The sequence below is a fragment of the Polypterus senegalus genome, chromosome 2 (genome assembly GCF_016835505.1).
Source record: "Polypterus senegalus isolate Bchr_013 chromosome 2, ASM1683550v1, whole genome shotgun sequence".
NCBI lineage: Eukaryota > Metazoa > Chordata > Cladistia > Polypteriformes > Polypteridae > Polypterus > Polypterus senegalus.
The window spans coordinates 1,913,941-1,934,236 of NC_053155.1; the positions used below are offsets into that span (position 1 = coordinate 1,913,941).

The following is a 20,296-nucleotide window of genomic DNA, read 5'->3' on the forward strand; positions in this document are numbered from 1 at the left end:
GTTTGCTGGTAAACTTTATATCAGCGCCTGAGGGATTAAAAAAGAAGAACAAAACTCCCTATAATATTTTAGAAAGCTGGTTTGCAGGGAGGCATCAGTTTGTATGTAATGTCATTTTGCGTTTTTTTAAGTATCTTGTAAAACTGGCTGTTGTGTAAGGTATTAGTTCTTGAAGTGAGTTCTCACCCGGACGAATATCCTGCAAACACTCTGCTTTGTTTTCTGAATACTCCGGGCATGACATCGGCGCCAATAAGACATAAAAACAACAAGACCACAAGTCAAGAGAGAAGCCTACGGGACTCACACACGAAAACAAACAGCACCATCTAGTGGCAAGGACTAATCCTGGGCAATCTGTCCCACTCCTAAATAACATAATCCGTTCGATAGGCTGGCCTGCGGGTTATTCTATTAGGACCCTCCAGTTCAAGCTCTTAGCGGGCTCCTCCCAAATCTGATCGGGGTCCTGGTGTAGCGCTGCCACATAAACAGAAGTAATGGGCTCTTCTGCTGTCGATCAGGTCCTGTGTGGACAGTACCTACAGACTGTGATTGACAGCAGTGCCCCGGAAGGTGGGACATACAGTTTCCTTTTTTTGTTTTTGCATAAGCGCCGTTGTTGTAAAAGGAGAGGGGACCGCCAAGAAGAAGACGGGAAAATCAAACAAAGCAGACCAGCATCTGCCTGGGCCATGAGAGGAGGTCCAGGAGCTCTTAAAGACCTGACTACTGTCAGATGGAAGCCATTGATTCTCTTTTGATAATTCCGTTATTTCCCACGGACTCAGGCGAGCTTCACAAAGACCTCATTGTTCTTTATACTGACTGTATAGCTTTTTACGGATTTTTACAGATTATACTCTTTGTTTCACCGAACTTTCGATTTACATGTGAGCTTCGGAAGGGGAACTGGGGGAGTGATATTCTTACTGTATATATGTATTTTTTGTATAAGGCTAATTTTTTATCGGATTAAAGAGATTGTTATTGTTCCTTGATATATTTCTCGGTGTTTATGGATATTGACCACAAGCTATCTTTTTTCTCTCGTACTGTAAACGCTCAGTCATCAGGTGGTGCGCTGCAGGCTGCCATATTGGCCTATCCTTGTTATCATCTGCCTTAAACTAGGACAGGTTAGCTGTAACGATCGACCCATTTTGGCATGGCGGGCAGATTCGTATCTCTATATGATTGTTGGCTGTAGTTGGCTGCGTGTTCTTGTGCTCCTTGTGATTTTCCAGGTTGCTCTGAGTCTCCTGATGCATTGAGTTAGTTACTCATCCTCTAAGCTGGTCAGTGTGTCTCATAATGATTCGGCCGTCACCACTTTTAACCTCATAAGATACTGACCCTCTTACAACACATGTGGGAATCCTCCATGGCCCCGTTGCATTATTTCTAGCATACACACTATCCCCTGTCTTATTGGACTCCATGTTACTTCATAGAACTGAAGCTCCTGCTTTCTTTACAGATCTGACGCTTGATCTAGGAATTGACGATCTTAAGATGTTTCCGGTTCATTATCAGTTTATCAGGACTCTACCCACTACTGGACCAAGGAGTGACATGCTGTGGCAGCAGAAACTTCAACAGTCTAATGTGCCAGTCATTGACCACAATTCTTTTAACTGCATCTTTAGTGGTTTGCACCATGCGTTCATCTTGGCCATTTGAGGACGGGTGACATGGAGCTGCCTTGATATGATGAATGAGATTACACCTCAAGAACGTCTGAAACCCCGCTGAAGTAAATTGTGCTCCATTATCAAACTCAATTGTATCCAGAAGTCCATATGTGGCAAAGAACTTCCTCAGCATTAGAATGGCACAGGGTGATGTTGCAGACAAAATCAGGGCTGACTTCTAATCACTTTGAGAAGAAATCAAAAATCAGAAAAAATGTTTGTCCTTTGTAAGGTTCAGCAAAATCAATATGCAGTCGTGACCGTGGCTTCTTGGTTTCCTCCAATAGGTGACTAACAGTTTTGGTGGCTTCTTGGTTTCCTCCAATGGGTGACTAACAGTTTTGGTCAGAGTATGCCATGTGGTTTAACATGAGGCACAGCTAGCTGCTACCCACCATTCTGTCTGTTCATGCTTCACCAGACCATTGATCTCTATTTCTAATTCTGGGTGGACAGCAAATACCAACAGGCCTCAGTTTTAAACGTTTAAGGTGCTAAAACAGACAGGAGACTTCTGCACCCTGACATTCGCCCAAACCTTCTTCAGACTCACAACTACAATCCTGGAGACCTGCCAGTGTTGGGTCTGTGGCAAGGCTGTGTATTCCTGTTAACTGAACACCTAGGGGTTTAAACCGCCCTCCACTGAGCAGTCTGGCCTTTTGTCTTTTAACAATCATAAAGGCGTAAATGACCTTTGGCCTTATTGTAATGGACCTTGACAGAGCAGGCACCCAGCACAGTGACATTGTTATAATCCACAAGTTGAGGGTACAGGAGCATTCACTGTCCATAGGGTCTCCTCTGAGATGAACGAATACTCCCCTCCTGAGTCCACTTCCATCCTGCATGGACCTCCATGTTCTGTGACAGCATCACATGTCTTGTGTCTGGTGGTACAAGCGCCCCCACTGTTGGTGATTTCTGTAGAACAGATACTTGTGTCAGGTCCATCTTCAGACCTCTCTGCAGCTGCATTGCCTCTTCCTTGCCTTTGCTGGTTTGCTTTTCATTAGAAAAGCCCCCTGGTGACATACCGACAGTAGATGCCCATCAATGTCAACCAGCTTCTCTGAAATGACAAATATCACATCTGTGATTTGCCACACAACTGTTGCAATTTCCTAGACTGGGGTCCAAAGTGTCGGAGTGTAGAAAATACAATTTCGCTTTTGGGTCTCTGTTTTGCACTTGATGGGTGTCTGAGGTGCTCAGTTTGATCGACGATTCCAAAAAACATCAAGTCGAGTTTTGAAATTCTCTAAAGTCCTTCTGTCTACCAAACTATCATTTATTCCAAGTGTCTATCATTCTTTGTGTAAAGAAAAACTTCCTAATGTTTGTGTGAAATTTACCCTTAACAAGTTTCCAACTGTGTCCCCGTGTTCTTGATGAACTCATTTTAAAATACAACTCTCGATCCACTGGACTAATTCCCTTCATAATTTTAAACACTTCAATCATGTCACCTCTTAATATTCTTCTGCGTAAACTGTAAAGGCTCAGCTCTTTTAATCTTTCCTCATAATTCAACCCCTGTAGACCTGGAATCAGCCTAGTTGCTCTTCTCTGGACCTTCTCTTGTGCTGCTATGTCCTTTTTGTAGCCTGGAGTCTAAAACTGCACACAGAACTCCAGATGAGGCCTCACCAATGTGTTATAAACTTTGAGCAGAACCTCCTGTGACTTGTACTCCACACATCAAGGCGCTATATAACCTGACAGTCTGTTAGCCTTCTTAATGGCTTCTGATTTATAAGAAGAGAAGCATAAAGGAAGAAGAGAAAGAGGAAGCATTTACTGGCCATATCTATACTGTGCTGTGGGAATCACTTCTAAAGAACCTAAATCAGTAGAGTGTTGTACCGTGTTAGCCATAGACTGATACAGGAGAAAGTAGGGTGAAAGGACACATTTTATTGGTTAACTAAATAGATTACAAATGCAAGCTTTCAAGGCAGCTAAGGCCCCTTCATCAGGTGAGGTGTAACCTGTCAAGAAGAAGATACCACTGCCCAAGAGGGCTAGTTTCCTTCATTGGGTTTTCAGTTCCATGTGAATCCGGTTACACCTCGCCTGATGAAGGGGCCTTAGCTGCCTTGAAGGCTTGCATTTGTAATCTATTTAGTTAACCAATAAAATGTGTTCTTTCACCCTACTTTCTCCTGTAAAGAACCTAAAGGAATTTGAAAGAAATAAAACTATTGTATTTGAGCCCGTGACTATGTTGCTGTCAGTTGTGTCCAAAGTTTGGTGCTCAGTGACTCCCTCTATCACCCACGGTATTTAGTGATTATTTGTAACACACCAACAAATTTAAATCTGCATTTGTGAAATTCACTTCATGCTGTATGACTTGTGAAAGTCCATCGAGGTAACGATTTCATGAATCGTTTTGTTTATTTTAATGTTCTATTTTAGTATTTGTAAAGCACTTTAAGCCAAACTCTTGTGTGAAAATGAGCTACACTAATAAAATGTTCTTTTATTTATCTACATTTCACGTGTTAAACCATGAATGCGTGTTGAACAGGCCGTGTGTTAGAGTTGGAGTAGCAATTTAAAGCGACCTAAAATCCTCGACATGACTTACAACACAAAGCCGTGACGCTCTGTTTACATGAAATGGTGCTGGGGTGTGACGAGACTGTCATCGTGTCGACGTAAACAGAATGTCTGTCGGATCGATGGAGTGAGGCCTGAGGCCTTTAATGCTAATTATTGATAAATGCTATTCACTGTCTTTTCTGTTGTAAAGTATTAAGACGCCTCTCCTGTTTTTAATTTCTTTTCTAATCTGCGGTAAAGGCTCCCATTGAAGCTCGAATTACAATATGAAATTGAGAATGTGTGCCATTGTCATCTTTTGGTTTCAGTTTTCCATAAAGCCACAGTTGTAGTTTGTTTTTGTTTTTGACAAAAACTGACAAAAAAAAATTCATTTAAAGTCTAGTATTAAATGAACATTCTGAGAGTAGTCTGCTTGTTTTACACTTTACAACGACTGTTGAATGTTTGTCAAAGGTGACAACAGCAGTCTGGTGGGATTCGTTCAACCAAACGTTCAGGCCTTTTCAGTGACGTGTGGTGAGGTTGATGGCTGGTGACTCGTCCAGAGTCAGAGTTACAGATATATGAACCCAAAGAGTCGCTTATTCACTATTCAGTTGGCATCCTGCAGGCACATTGCCTACTGGTTATGTTTCACATCTAATCAGCATAGGTAAGGTACACATTTGGATAAGAATGAACATTACATTTATAGCAGCGGAGAGAGCGCATTTGCTCCTCACCCTCCATGTGTTCTAAGTTTGGCTTTGCAATTCCACAATTCACACTCATTCAACACAAATGAAAGTATAGAGTGGTGGTGTACACCTCTTACCTTTATTTGTAAATGAAGTCCATGCGCCAATCCTTCTCCACAAAAATCTCCGTCACTTTCTTGTAAAAGTCCTCCTTATTTTCCTTTAGTTTTAAAAGTCTTGAATCTTCCATTTTGGCAGTCAGTCGGAGCAAAAAATCAAAATAAACGAAGCGCTGCAGTGCACTTGACTTTCTGATGTCGCTAACTTATCTGCACCTCTGCGTAGAAGAACAGCAGCAATGAGCACCCATTGGGCTCACATGCGGCACCTTCAGGGTGGCACAGTACTGTTTGCCTCACCCTGTGCCTTCTCACTGCAGTTTGATGACTGATCAGCAAGACTAAATATGTCACACACATTCATTGAAGACATTAGCCAGACTGTGGAAAGTCAGAGTGTATAATAAATGTGTCTGCAGAGAGACAGAGACAGGTACGCGCCAATGGCAGGCATCGACCCCGTCAGTGTGTGAGGAAGAGCACAGTCCAAGGGGAGGTGAGGCTCGTCACTGCTGCACCTCACGTTTCTCTCCTGTATTAATCAGGAAATGTGCAAATTCATCGATTTTGACTATAAAAATTATCAAAAATATTGTAATCCTACATGAAACAAATTTATAGCACAGACCAGAACACATTTATTTTATGTTATCATTATTAGTTATTTTACTTGCCTCCCCTGACCGCATGTCCCTGAGCTTTTTAAGACGTCAGATGTTGAGATGTCGTAGCCAATTACTTTGATGCCTTGAATTTTGAGATCTATTTTTTTTTTCACATTTTGCTTCGAGTTATTTATTACCTGATAAATGTCATTTTTTCCAAACTCAGATTTAAGGTTCTATAAATGTCAGATGTTGGAAACCTGTTCTTCACGAACTTGCCGTTTTGGATCTGACGTCAGCCATTATTGGCACGCAAAAGAAAAAAATGAAATGTACTTTAATTAATAAATAATAACAAGTGAGGTCTGTGACAAAGCCTACTCTGCACTCCTCTCTGCCCCTTGCAGATGTTCCCTCCTTTTAGCTGACATTATTTGACTTTACATTTTCTGTGTCACTTATATGTCACCATATCACTCATTCTTTGTTTTTTCTTTTTGATTCTTTTAGATGAAAATGGTGCACATTTGGAGGAAACTCTTTCTCTTTATTATACCACTAGTTCACGTCCGTGGTGAGTATTAAGTGTGATTGCATCAAGACGTATCTGCTAAGGGGTTGTGGGTATCCGACACCTGGGGAGCCCCTCAAGCTGTTCACCTAATGTACGCATTGCAGGTCTTTCAGTGGTGACCTCATGCATTGTGGAGCTGATGATGAATCAGAACCTGGACAGCCATCTATCCCTTTCACTGCTCTATGAGGCAGACATCAACTACAGCGTCTGATTTGCTGTGAGACTGGTCTGGTGGCAATATGCAAGGATTTCACTTTTCTATTTCTCTCCACTATTGAGTGCCATTGATCAGATTCTATTACCAAAATTCAGATCTAATGGTGGAAAAAATGTTGCACTATTCCAAGATTGTAAAACATCGAATGCCAAGGGCATAGAATGAGCATCATGGCAGTTCTTAGCATTTAAGCCCTGGTAGACCACACAGCCTCCATGTGAAGCAATGGGGTTAGGAATAAAACCAACTGGAAGTCAGCATGGCCACAGCAACCTTCAGCAGTCAAAGACAGCAGCCACACCTGAGGTGAAAGCGCCTGCCTATTAAATGAAAGGCTCCTACTGAGAATTAGCAAATCACAACGTGGCTTGGGATTAATGAAAAACGAGTCGTATCTTATCATCAGTCTGGAGAAAATTTCAGAAAGTTGTGCAGCCTTATCTCTTAAATAAATTGACACCAACCCACAATTAAAGTGCTAGATAGATAGATAGATAGATAGATAGATAGATAGATAGATAGATAGATAGATAGATAGATAGATAGATAGATAGATAGATAGATAGATAGATAGATAGATAGATAGATAGATAGATAGAATCCCCTACTCCAGCAACAGTATACTGATAAAGAACAATATTAAATTAAAGAGTGATAACAATGCAGGTATAACAGACAATAACTTTGTATAATGTTAACGTTTACCCCCCGGGTGAAATTGAAGAGTCGCATAGTGTGGGGTCTCCTCAGTCTGTCAGTGGAGCAGGACGGTGACAGCAGTCTGTCTCTGAAGCTGCTCCTCTGTCTGGTGATGATCCTGTTCAGTGGATTCTCCATGATTGACAGGAGCCTGCTCAGCGCCCGTCGCTCTGCCACAAATGTTACTGTCCAGCTCCATACTAGCATGTTAAGCTATGACAGCAATGTAACGTATTACACATAGGAAGTAAAAATGTGAGGTCTGAATACACAATGAAAATCGAGAGTCCACCTTATGAGAAGGATTTAGGAGTCATAGTGGACTCTAAGCTATCGACTTCCAGACAGTGTTCAGAAGCCATTGAGAAGGTTAACAGAATGTTAGGTTATATAGCACCTTGATGTGTGGAGTACAAGTCACAGGAGGTTATGCTCAACCTTTATAACACACTGATGAGGCCTCATCAGTCCAGAGAAGAGCGACTAGGCTGATTCCAGGACTACAGGGATTGAATTATGAGGAAAGATTAAAAGAGCTGAGCCTTTACAGTTTAAGCAAAAGAAGATTAAGAGGTGACACGAGTGAAGTGTTTAAAATTATGAAGGGAATTAGTCCAGTGGATCGAGACTTGTATTTTAAAATGAGTTCATCAAGAACACGGGGACACAGTTGGAAACTTGTTAAGAGTAAATTTCACACAAACATTAGGAAGTTTTTATTTACACAAAGAACTGTAGTCACTTGGAATAAACGACCAAGTAGTGTGGTAGACAATAAGATGTTAGGGACTTTCAAAACTCGACTTGATGTTTCTTTGGAAGAAATAAGTGGAGAGGACTGGCGAACTTTGTTGGCCTGAATGGCCTTGTTCTCGTCTAGAGTGGTCTAATGTTCTAATGTTCAGCTTGTTCAGCAAGTGTGTTTCTAATTTTTTTGGAACACCTTTATTTCCCACATGGATGTAATCTTTTTTTACCTTTTCCTGAGTCAATATCACTATGTTGACATTTTTTTAGTTAAGCGATAGGGGATTTAAGGTTCCCCTGCAGCGGATGCTGAAGCTGCTCATTTACATCATGGAATGCCAGCTTATACAGATGATTCTTCATCTCCGGGCTGATGCAACTTGTCCACACTGTTACATATCCCTTCCTTTGAAGTTGCTCTCCCTGGTGACCACTTCTTGCAACTGAGTTGGTGGTCTTCATTTCCACAGCATTTCGATGGCAGAGATACACCAACAGGGGGTTTGAGTGCTTCATTGTTAGGCAGCACAGCATGGATGTTGACACGTGGTGCAGTTAGAGGTGTTTTTAACGCTGCACCTCTGTGCTGTCATCTGTCCATTATATGGGGGTACACAAGAGTGGATCTCATGGCCGTCTACCTTCACCGAACTGACACTGGGAAAGGCGTTCCAGATCTGGCGCTCAACTTCGAGACTCTTCCCACCATGGCCTTTGCCTGTGCAGTTTTTACTACCAGACCCGCTTATGTTTAAATTTCTTTTTAACGCCTTTTTGTTCCTGTTGTATCCTTTAAATATTATCTTTTATGTCATTTATGTGTATTATTTACATTATTCTGTACTTTTTGTCAGTTGTCATTGCAGTTTAGTTTCTATTTATGAGGTTCATTCATTTAGCCCCTTGTGTTTTGTGGCTCGATGTCCGAGGTCTCCAGGACCCTGACTGTGTCCAGTTTGTCCGACTCCTTTTCTACCACGTCGTCTTTGATGTAGTTGAGCACATCTGTATCCTCATATGTGATAGTTCTACATTTAGTGAGTGGCGTCATCTATTCTTGTATTTTGAGAGTTGTCACTTGGTAGCTTAGTGAGGAGTGCTGCACAAGAACAGTCGTGTGTACTGTTGTGCTGTGTTTCTGAGGCGGCCATGACAGATTGGTCTGTGAAGAGGATCACTTGTGTCCTGTTTTGTGTATTGTATTGTATTTACCCCATTTGTTGACACCCATTGCACCACACGTAACCTACCTCTGAATTGCCTTTGCCAAGACTTCCTCCATTTTTTCGGGGAGTTTTTCCTTGACTTTTCAAAGCTTGCTGTCAAAAAACAGGGCATACTGAAGCCCACTGAGGCATTCCTTGAGTGATTTTGGGCTTCACAAAAATAAATTGTTGTTGTTGTTGTTTTGTGGGTGATTCCATAACAGGCAGGGCCACCTGTCAAAATCTGTTGAAGGACCACTCTCAGCTCTACAAAGGATCATGGGAACTGCAGTCCCCTGACCCTAAACCTAATGCAAATGAAAATAGTACTTAGATACGTTCACGATTTACAAAATGATCTCCAGCTGCTGAGTCTGTTCAGCCAGTTTAAACAGATGATGTCAGGGTGGCCCCGCCTCCTAGGGCACCACTTACAAAGTACAAGGGGTGCAAGATAACATGAGTGTCCTCTTAGAAAGTGAAATGAAACATAAATGATTGTGTCCATCGGCTTTTAAAGCAGGCACACAGAGTAAAAACTCAAAACCGCTGTTATGTAAAATGCCAGGACCCATTTTCTTCCAAGGTTGTCCTGGCAGTGTGTGTGACACCAACAGATCAGTTGGGTTCTTTCCATTTTCTAATTGCAAGCAGGGTTAGAACTTCCTCCATTCATGTAAAAAGTCCTGGCCAGTAAAGGAGGTCTCTCACTGTTACCCCCAAGTGTGCTTCATGGATTCTGTTGAGCACTTCCTGTCTCAGATGCTGTGGAACAATAAAGTCTTTCTTCTGTTTTCTGTAACTCGTGTCCTTTTATGATGGTCCAATATGGCCACCTGACTGCAGGCACTTAAGACCTCTCAGTAAATCCATTTCTTGTTGTGCTCTTTAATGTTTGTATTTCATGGTAGGTTGTTGTTGCTCTCTTCAACATGTCTACCTTTTCTTCTAACGTGTAAAGCAGAGTTGTTACCCAGTTTATTTCCTGGTCTTCCTCCACCATGTCTCCTGTTGTGTTCTTTGAGGCACGTCCAGTTTATCACATCAACTACAGCAAAGGTCTGTAGCTGTTTTAGGAGTAACTTCCAGGTCCTACCTCAGCAGTCTTAGAAGCGTCACTGGAGTCTGGTGGAGCGATTTTAGAGCTCTTCATTTGTATCCACTTGACCGAATGTTTGCACCCGTATCTTCTGGACTTGTGTCTATGGACAGCTTCGCTGGCTTTTAACATCATACAGACTCCACCGGGGGCTCTTTGTAATTACCTCCTTGAGTTCTTCTTACGTCTTCATGTGTGTTTCCTCCCACTCCCATATCGTGCCTTCCTCTGGTAGTTCTGTCAATGGAGCGCTGACTTCCAGAAGATTCCTTGTAAATTTGGCTAAATCTTTGTAGCACAGCAGCTTTTACTTTTTCATTTTTGATTTGGTATCAAACCATGTGCACTGAGGACATGCCCTGTTACCTTATTTTTGACACTCTTAATTTCAATTTTGATTTTTTTTTTTTAATTTTAATTTTCAGATGTTACTCTCTTGCTCTTTTCAGCACCTCAACTACAATTCTGTGTTTTTGGTTGTTGAATTCACAGCTCACTGGTTTCTTGCCCAATGGCGCCATCTTGTGACCTGAGTAGCAACTCACTCATTGCTGGAAGAGAGCTACTGAAGCGTATTAGGGCCACGGAGAAGAAAAAGAAAAATATGGACAGTGTGAAGAAAAAAAAGTGTATGTCGAGATTAAAGTCAACATGTTGCCTCTATTCTCATAGTTTATTTTGTCATTAAAGTAGAAATTCAATCAGTCAGGGTCACTGGGGTCAGCTGGAGCCAATCCCACCCAGCCAACAAACCCCGGGCAGGGCGCCAGCCCACACACACCAAGCACAATTTAGGATGGCCAATCCACCTAACCTGCATGTCTTTGAACTGTGGGAGGAAACTCACACAGACATGGGGAGAACATGCAAACTCCACGCGGGGGGGACCCGGGAAGCGAACCCAGGTCTCCTTACTGTGAGGCGGCAGCGCTACCCACTGTGCCATCCAGGAACTCATAAACTTCATTTTAAAATCAATGTCTAAATTGCTCGATTTTCTCAAACCCCATCGTAACTAATGTAGCACATTAAACACTTTGAATTAAGAGTCCCCGACCCAGTTGTTAATTGCTACGCGCTTCTTAAATGGACTTCCTCGTGCAGTGAGAGGGGGCACAGGCAGTGATCTCCACACAGAATCCATTCACTTCATGATTTTCCTGCTCGCTGGACCTTCAGGATGCTGAGATAAATACCTGATATCATTTTCAGGATGAAATGCATTAAATGTGGCATGGCGGTCGTGCTGCTCCCTCACAGTAAGGGGTTCCCAGTGTAGAGAACCGTCGTGGCCAGTGGGGCGAGGCTCCAAAAATCTGAGTGTACGAATGGGTATCGCACTGGTTTAACTGAACTAGCAATTAACAACTAGGTTGGGGAACAATTAATACAAAGCATTTAATGTGCTACATTAGCTATGACGGAGTTTGTTCTTCTCCGTGTCCCTAATACGCTTCTGTAAGTTTACGACATGGCAAAGTTAAACTGGAGAGAGAATAAACAAGGGTTTAAAGTGGAAATGTTGAGATTAATTGTGACATAAACAGAGAGATTAAAGTGAAAATGTCGGGAGTAAAGTTGACATGTTGACTTTTTTCTCGACTTACACTTTTTTTTTTTTCACTGACTCCGTATTTTTTTTCTTCTCCATTACCCTAATATGCTTCCATAGAGAGCAGCCTTTCTCTGATATTTAGTGAAATGTACATACGAGGGACCAGACAGGCCATCAGGCATATACAGTGGGGTCTCTTGTTCAGAAAGCGGACGTCACTTGGCTGTTTCACAATAATTAACATTAGGTATATACAGTAAGTAGGTTTCACATTTCTGTTATTATTTTAGCCCTAAAATAGTGACTTAACATCAGGGACCGATTTTATTGACCTTAAGGTTAGTGTTTGGGCGAAGGGAAGGCCGTCTCAAGTGGCGTCCGCTTTCTGAACAAGACCTTCAGTGGGTATAGAAAAGAATCTCCACTTTTGACATATTCTTTTTTTTTTGCTTTACAGCCTTAAATGAAAACACACAAACTAATATTTCTGCCCAGCTTAACTTACTCAATGCCACCTCTAACATCCAAGTGAAAGATATGACAGCTACAGTTCAGAAGAATTTAAAAAAATCAAAAACACGAAATCCTGAAATGAATAAAGGACCCCCATATCAATGTCATTTTGTAGTCCCACCTTTTGCTTTACTGGCAGCCTTCAGCCCGTTGATTCTTCTCCATCAGCTTTGCACACCTAGATTGAGTCATATTTGCCCCCCACTCTTCTTTACAGTTTAATTGTTCGGTCATATTGGATGGTGAGTGTTGGTGGCCTGCTATCTTCAGGTCTTTTCACAGATTGTCACTGTGATTTCAGTCTGAGCTCTGACTGGACACACCAGGACATTCACTTTTTTCTCTTTCAGCCACCGTGTGGTCCATTTTGCTGTGTGCTTCGGGTCGTCGTCGTGTTGAAAGGTGAACATCCTGCCCATCTTCAACTCTCTGGCTGAGGGTAGCAGGTTTTCCATTTTTCCTTCTACCCTAACGAGAGTCCTAGGCCCCCCACAGCAGGATGCTGCCCCCTCCATGCTTTGCTGTTGGTATGGTGTGTTGTGGATGGTGAGCTGCATTGGTGGACCATTTGGTGTTGAGTCCTCTGACCAGAAGACCTTTTTCTACTTGGCATCAGAATCTTCAAGGTGCATTCTGGGAAAGCTCGAACGAGCCTTAATGTGAGCTTTCTTGAGAAGTGGCTTTTTCCTTGTGACTCTCCTGAACAAGCCACAATTGTGGAGTGCTTGTGAAATTGTTGTCACATGCACACCATTAATGACCACTCTGTGCCATCAAATCCTGTAACTCCTTCAAAGTGGCCATTGGCCTCTCTTACCAGTTTCCAGTTTGGAGGGTCAGGTGAGGGTCCTAGTTGTACCAAACACTTCTTTATGATGGACTTTACTGAGCTCCTTGGGGTTGATAAAGCCTTTGAGATGTTTTTGTCTCCATTTCCCACCTTATGTCTGTCCACAACCCTGTCTCTGAGATCTTCTGAAAGTGGCCTGCCAGCCATAGTCAGTTGTTTGCTGTCAGTTGCTCTACCAAGCAAGGGAATGAATGGACCAGGAGCAGCTTCACTAATCACACTCATTACAACTGAGCATCGGTGGAAGGAAATGGTGGGCACAGACACCTGAGTGAGTTTGGGGAGGGCGTCTTTTATTTATCTCAGGATTTCTTGCTTTTAATTTTTTTTTAATTCTTCTAAACTGTAGCTGTGATTTCTTTCACTTGGATGTTAGAGATTGCATTGAGTAAGCTAAGGAAAAAATATTAGTTTGTGTGTTTTCATTTAAGGCTTTGAAGTAAAAAAAATGGGAATATTTCAAGGGGGGGGGGGATTCTTTACTATAGCCACCATATTGACATGTGCTACCTGTTGGTTTACATTTCAGCACGATTGCTTTCTGAGGATTTACTGTACTATCGGTCGACAGACATACTTCATTGGCCGCTTTCATTCATGTGCACTACACTGGTTTGGGTCCGTATGTTATCAGTTTGTATGTACCTGCTGCTGGTTTGCACATCAATCATATTGATCTGCACTTGTATATCACTGGTACCAGTGTGTCTGTAACTGGTTTGTGAGTGAACCGCATTGGTTTGTGCTGAAATGCTGTCAGTTTGCGTATGAACTTTACGGATTGTGTTCATATACGACTGGTCTGCTGCTCTAGAAATCGTTGTGTGTGCTCTGCACTGATTTCATGGACGTCTTGTCCTGGGTCCATGTGGCTAATACGTCGGCCTCTCAAATGGACTCGTATTAGTTTCATTGATTACATGTGAGAATTGTACCAGACTTCCTGTATGTGTGCGCCATGCCAGCTTCACACGCATGGCACGCTGGTTTTAAGTGTGTGCCGTATCAGGTCAGCAAACTAAACATACTGCCCATACATGCACTCCCTGTCACTGCTTTATTTGTGAACTCTTATCAGTTCTACGTGCCAATGAGCTCTGAGTGCCCCAATGTGGGTAATTAGGGTCTGTGCGTCTGCAGCTGCATCATCCACTGGCAGATGTTGATCCGCTTGTGCCAGGCCCTTCCTTTGGCTAATGCAGTGAGGTTCTGAGTGATGGGTGGTATCAGGTGTGGGTGCTCCTCTAATGGCTTCTTAATTGTGTGTTTGTAGTCATTTGCCATTTGGTTTTAATACACGAGCAATGGGGGTGAGTTACTGAAACTAGTGGACCTGCTTCACCAGACCATCGAGCTCTGTTTCTAGTTTTGTGACCCAACAGGCCTCAGTTTTAACCATATAGCTACTAAAACAGACAGCAGACTGCTGCACCCTGCCATTCGCCGAAACCCTCTTCAGACACACAGCTATAATCCTGGAGGACTGCCAGTGTTGGGTCTGTGGCAAGGCTGCATAACCCTAACCCTTGAGCAATAATTGCTCCAGGGGCGCTGTACAATGGCTGACCATGTGCTCTGACCCCAAATGGGTATGCGAAAACGAACAACCTAGGGGTTTAAACCACCCTCCACCGAGCAGACTGGCCTTTTGTCCTTTAACATTAATAAGGTGTAAATGACCAGTGGCCTTATTGTAATGGACCTTGACAGAGCAGGCACCCAGCCCGGTGACATTGTTATAATCCACAAGTTGAGGGCACAGAAGCATTCATTGGCCATAGGGCCTCCTCTGAGATGAACAAATACTCCCCTCCCGAGTCCACTTCCATCCTGCATGGACCTCCATGTCCTGTGGCAGCAGCATAAGTCTTGCGTCTGGTGGTACAAGTGCCCCCACTGTTGACAATTTCCAGAGAACAGACACTTGTGTTGTCCATCTTCAGACCTCTCGGCAGATGCACGGCCCCTTTGTTCTCCTTTGTGGGCGCACTTTGCTGGTTTGCCTTTCATTAGTTAAGCCCCCTGGTGACATACCTTCTGTAGATCCCATGGCACTTACATTAATGACACACAGCTTCTCTGAAATGACAAACATCAGGTCTGTAATTCCCAACAACTGTTGCCTTTACCTTGAGTGGAGTCCAAAGTGTCTGAGTGTAGAGAATACGATTTCGCTTCTGGGTCTCCGTTTGGCACTTGACGGGTGTCTGAGGTGTTCAGTTTAATTGACGATTCCTGAGTGATGAAGCCTAATAAGCGAGTGCTTCTCCATGCGCTAAGGAGGCAGAGGTGACATTTGATCTCGTAAGAGGCATCTCCTCTCTGACCCCTCGTACGAGTCTGTCTCTCGGCAAGCAATCCAAACTGTCACCAAACTGAAAATTGCACTTCTGCAGTGTTAGCTTTCATCCAGCTTTTGATTCCTCCTGTTAAAATCACTGAGCCGCCTCTGAAGGGGTGGCTGCCCAATGATTTTTAACAATGTTACAATTTCCTGATAAGACCTCTCACTGGGCTCTGCAGAGGAGACGGGTGACCCAACAATTTGAAACATTTGACTTCTAAACTCACTGAGTGCCTCTGGTCTGTGGCTGTTACTTTGATAACTTCCAGAAAGACGTTCAGTCTCTGCATGCGAATCTGAGGAGGCCTGACTGGAAATGTCAAACTCCTCAGCCTGGCCTAATAATGCCATTCTGTGTGTGTATATATACTGTATATATAGAGAGAGATACAGATATAGATATAGATATATATATTTATTATTAAGGTTCAGCCAGGACACAAACAGGCACCGAGACAAACATCCCAAAAACAGACGCTTTTATTTTATTGTTTTCTGCACACAGCACAATACGCCAATCAGCCACAATTACTCAGTTCTTTACTTTCCTTTCTCTTTTGTTTCTTTTGCCTGCCTCCACTCCTCTCTCACAAGCTCTGTCCTCTGCCACCCGACTCCGGCTCCCCAAATGGAGTGAGGCGGCCCCTTTGATGTTGCACTCGGATGTGCTCCAGGTGCACCCTGATGAACTTCTGCCATGCCAGGAAGTGCTGCAGTCCTTTGCTCCGGAATGATCCGGGCACCACATGGGGGTGGCCACGAACCCCAACAGGGTTGAGCTTCCAAGCTCCAGTCCCGTGGCCCTGATGTAATCCAGGGGGGCTGCCCTCTTGCGGCCTTTATCTCCGGTCCTTCTGTTCTCCAGGCGTCCCGGCCAGGCAAGGGTCCCAGCCATCTGCCACACGTATACGTGTCTATCATATATATATATATATATAAATACATAAATTGCACAAAAAAATTAAAGGAACACTTTGAAAACACATTGAAAGAAAAATCCTGCTGGCTCTCTCTCTACTGCTATGGACTGGTATGGTAAAGTGTGAGGAACGACAGGATGGCAGCCACATTGTCTGAATGCAATGAAAATGATCAACCTGCAGAATTCAAATACGCCCCGAAAATCAAAGGGAAAAAATGATGCAGCAGGCAGGCAGGTGAGTCCATTGCGCTGAAATGTCATTGCAGCGACTCCAAATCGTACTCAGTAGTTTGTATGCCTTACACGTGCTTGTATGCAGGCCTGACAACGTCCTAAAGAAACGACGGATGGTGTCCTGGGAGATCTCCTTCAAGATCTGGACCAGGGCATCACTGAAACATAATGTCCCACCCAGAAGTGTCCTATTGGATTGAAGTCAGGCAAGTGAGCATTGGTGGGGGCAGTCAATAGGATCAATTACTTCATCCTCTTGCCACATGAGGCCGGGCATTGTGGTGCACCAGGAGGAGCCAGCATAGGGTCTGGCATTGGGTCCAAAGATTTCATCCCAATACCTAATGGCAGTCAAGGTGCCCACTGTTGTCTAGCCTGTAGAGGTCTGTGTGTCCCTCCATGGATATGCCTCCCCAGACCATCACTGACCCCCACCAAACCGGTCATGCTGAACGATGTTACAGGCAGCATAACATTCTCCATGGCTTCTTCAGACCCTTTTACATCTGTCACATGTGCTCAGGGTGAACCTGCTCTCATCTGTGAAAAGCACAGGGCTCCAACTCTGGTATTCTATGGCAAATGCCAATCAAGCTCCACGGTGCCCACTAGAGGATGTGGGGCCCACAGGCCACCCTCATCAAGTCTGTTTCTGATTGTTTGCTCAGAGACATTCACACCAGTGACCTGCCTGTCTGCTGGAGGTCATTTTGTAGGCTCTGACAGTGCTCATCCTGGTCCTCTGGTGGGTCCTGCTGATGGGTTAAGGACCTTCTACGAGGGGCCCTGTCCAGCTCTCCTAGAGGAACTGCCTGTATGTCTTCTGGAATCTCCTCCATGCCCTTGAGACTGTGCTGGGAGACACAGCAAACCTTCTGGCAATGCCACATATTGATGTGCCATCCTACCTGTGCTGGCTCTGTAGGGTCCAGATATCGCCTCATGCTACCAGTAGTGACACTGACCGTAGAAAAATGCAAAATGAGTAAATAACAGATTAGGAGGGACAAATGTCAGTGTCCTCCCTCCAGCTGTTAAACATTCATTCCTGTTTTGGGGGTAATCTCATTGTTGCCCCCAGTGCACCAAAGCAGCTGAAACTGATGCCCAAGCCCCTCTGCTCCTTCACTGACCATACCAAAAGCGCACAAGTGTCATTGACACTTATAAAGTCTTCCTTTAATTTTTTTGAGCAGTTTATATCCAGCTATATTTTTCCTGGAATTTAACTTATGGTTCTTTTGATGCAAGCACTCTGCTTTATTTTCTGAATACTCCGTGCATGACAAACGCGCCAACAACACATAAAAACAACAAGAACACCAGTCAATAGAACAGCCAACGGGAATTCCACATGAAAACAAACAGCACCATCTAGTGGCATGAAGTAATACTAGGTGGTCTTTTACACACGTGACCCTCAGCATAAGTGGGAGGAGCTGGTAATCCATTCAAGAGCGTGAAGAGGGGCGGAGTTACACACTTAAACAGATTATTATTTTCTCTTTTGCATAATGAGCTTGTGGAAGGACTGGGTGCTAATTATGAGTGAAGGGAACACGAGGCTGACGTTTGGTGAATATTTGGATGGCTTCTTATTCGCTCCTAGCTCCGTAATCTCTTGCAGCCAGGGACTGTACTTATTAACTTTGCTTTTACAGAACAGTTACTTATTCCGTTTTAATGACAAAGCAAAATATTCCATCTTTACGACTGTCACCTTCATCCGAGGCTACTTACACGACTTGAGGTACAACTTACACTTACATTTCTTTTGTCATCTCTTTCTAGCACAGACAGGTGGACAGGTGAAGTGACCTGCTCGTGGTCACACAGTGTCAGGATCAGGACAAGTGAGCTCTCCGTCTGACATTGATGCTGCAGACTCACCCACGATCACATAATTCCCAGACCTGTTAAAGTAATTCATATTGAGTGTCATGGCCAGCACAATGCAGGCTTTCTCCATTTTCCCAGGATTCTCAGTTCTTCAGTTACACACTGAAGTACAAATACTGAGCCCCTCATTCTCATAGGTTGACTTCCCACATGAATGAATGAATGAATGAATGAATGTTCATCCGCACAGAGGTGAGTTCACACAACAAAATGTGGGTCAGTCGCCCATTTTCATACACACGCGTGTCCAAAAGTGCTTTATAAGTAGTAAGAGAAAGAACTGTAACTACAAAGAAAAGATAAGTAAATACAATAAAGACACAATGCAAATAAGCAAACAAAAATGAAAGCAGAAACAGCATTAAGCCTAACTTGCACAGTTAACTATACACTCTTATTATTATTATTATTATTATTATTATTATTATTATTATTATTATTATTATTATTATTATTTCCACACTTTATTTTAGCTTCACCTGTTTGTTGTCTGGTACAAATCTCTTGACATTTAACCCACGTCCTATTGTCCAAATGACTTGAAATTTTGCACACTTACTCACTTCCGATGACAATACATGAATCAATAATCAGTTTCACTAATTGATCAATGAATCCATGTTAATTAAGAAATGAAATTTTCATATGAAGAAGATTTCACCAATAGATGACACTAGTAACAGATAGAAATATTAAAGGAAGTGTTTGCAAGCGTCCACCTTTTATTTTACGAGTGATGTATGAGAGACCTACTGTAGTTTTTACTTTTTAGTACACTTTTGAACTTAATATAAGTGTGTTTTTAAAAGTATATATATATATATATATATATATATATATATATATATATATATATATATATATATATATATATATATATATATATATATATATATATTATTTTAAGTCTCGAATGGTTATAACAGGAAATGAATCCAATGCTCTGGACAGATGAGGACTGAGGGGATGGAATTGACGACTCCAGCCGATGACATGCTGGAGAAAATGAACACGTAGAAGTTTAAGGCCCAAAGACGGGTCAGCGCAGCCTTGGCACTTACATGGGCATGAATGTTTAACAGATTTGAGGCTGCAGGACTCTGCAGTGGTTTGATCATCCATAACCAAGAGTGGCGTTTGGGGGTGGCAAGTGAGGCAACTGGCAGTCCCCGGGTTACGTAGGAGATAGGGACTGTAGGTTTGTACTTAAGTTGAATTTGTATGTAAGTCAGAACAGGTACATAAATTTAATAAATGCTGTTGTTTACCGACTGTAACCAAGTGCTCTGCCAATGAATGATGGAGTTTCACCTCTCTGTGACCTTTTTATTATTTCTACTTTATTTTCCATGGTGATGGTTTTTCTCTTCTTTACTGTATCACCAGCACTTGCATCAGGTTTATGTGGAGTGAGAATGCGGTTCAAAATAGAGAAAGAGCTTTTGCATGCAGCTGAAGACACACCAATGATGAGTGCTGTGACACATAGTGAATGCAACCTAGGGAAGGCCTCTTTGTACTGCTGAATGTATTTGCACGCTTCAGAGAGATCAGCATCAACTGGCAGTTTATTGATCAACATGCAATTTCATTTTTCAAGCTCATGCTGTTTTGCTCTGTGCCTGCAAGTGCCTGAAGAGGTTTCAGGAGAGAATGATCAAGAAATAATTCTGATTTTGGCAGGAGAAGCGATGTGGCCCTCAATTATTCAACATTTCTCTGTGAGGATCTTGTCTCCATTTCCACAATAGCTCTATCAAGAATGCTGA

At 42.9% G+C, this 20,296-nt stretch overlaps 1 protein-coding gene across 2 annotated transcripts in view; it reads left to right on the forward strand.

The window, feature by feature from the left end:
* LOC120521258 (ICOS ligand-like) overlaps positions 1-20,296 on the forward strand; it is a 65,515-nt gene that overhangs the window by 26,414 nt on the left and 18,805 nt on the right. For both annotated transcript variants that reach the window (XM_039742999.1, XM_039743007.1), the window contains exon 2: positions 6,177-6,240. In XM_039742999.1, coding sequence (XP_039598933.1) covers positions 6,177-6,240 — 64 coding nt within the window. The remainder of the gene's footprint in view (positions 1-6,176; positions 6,241-20,296) is intronic.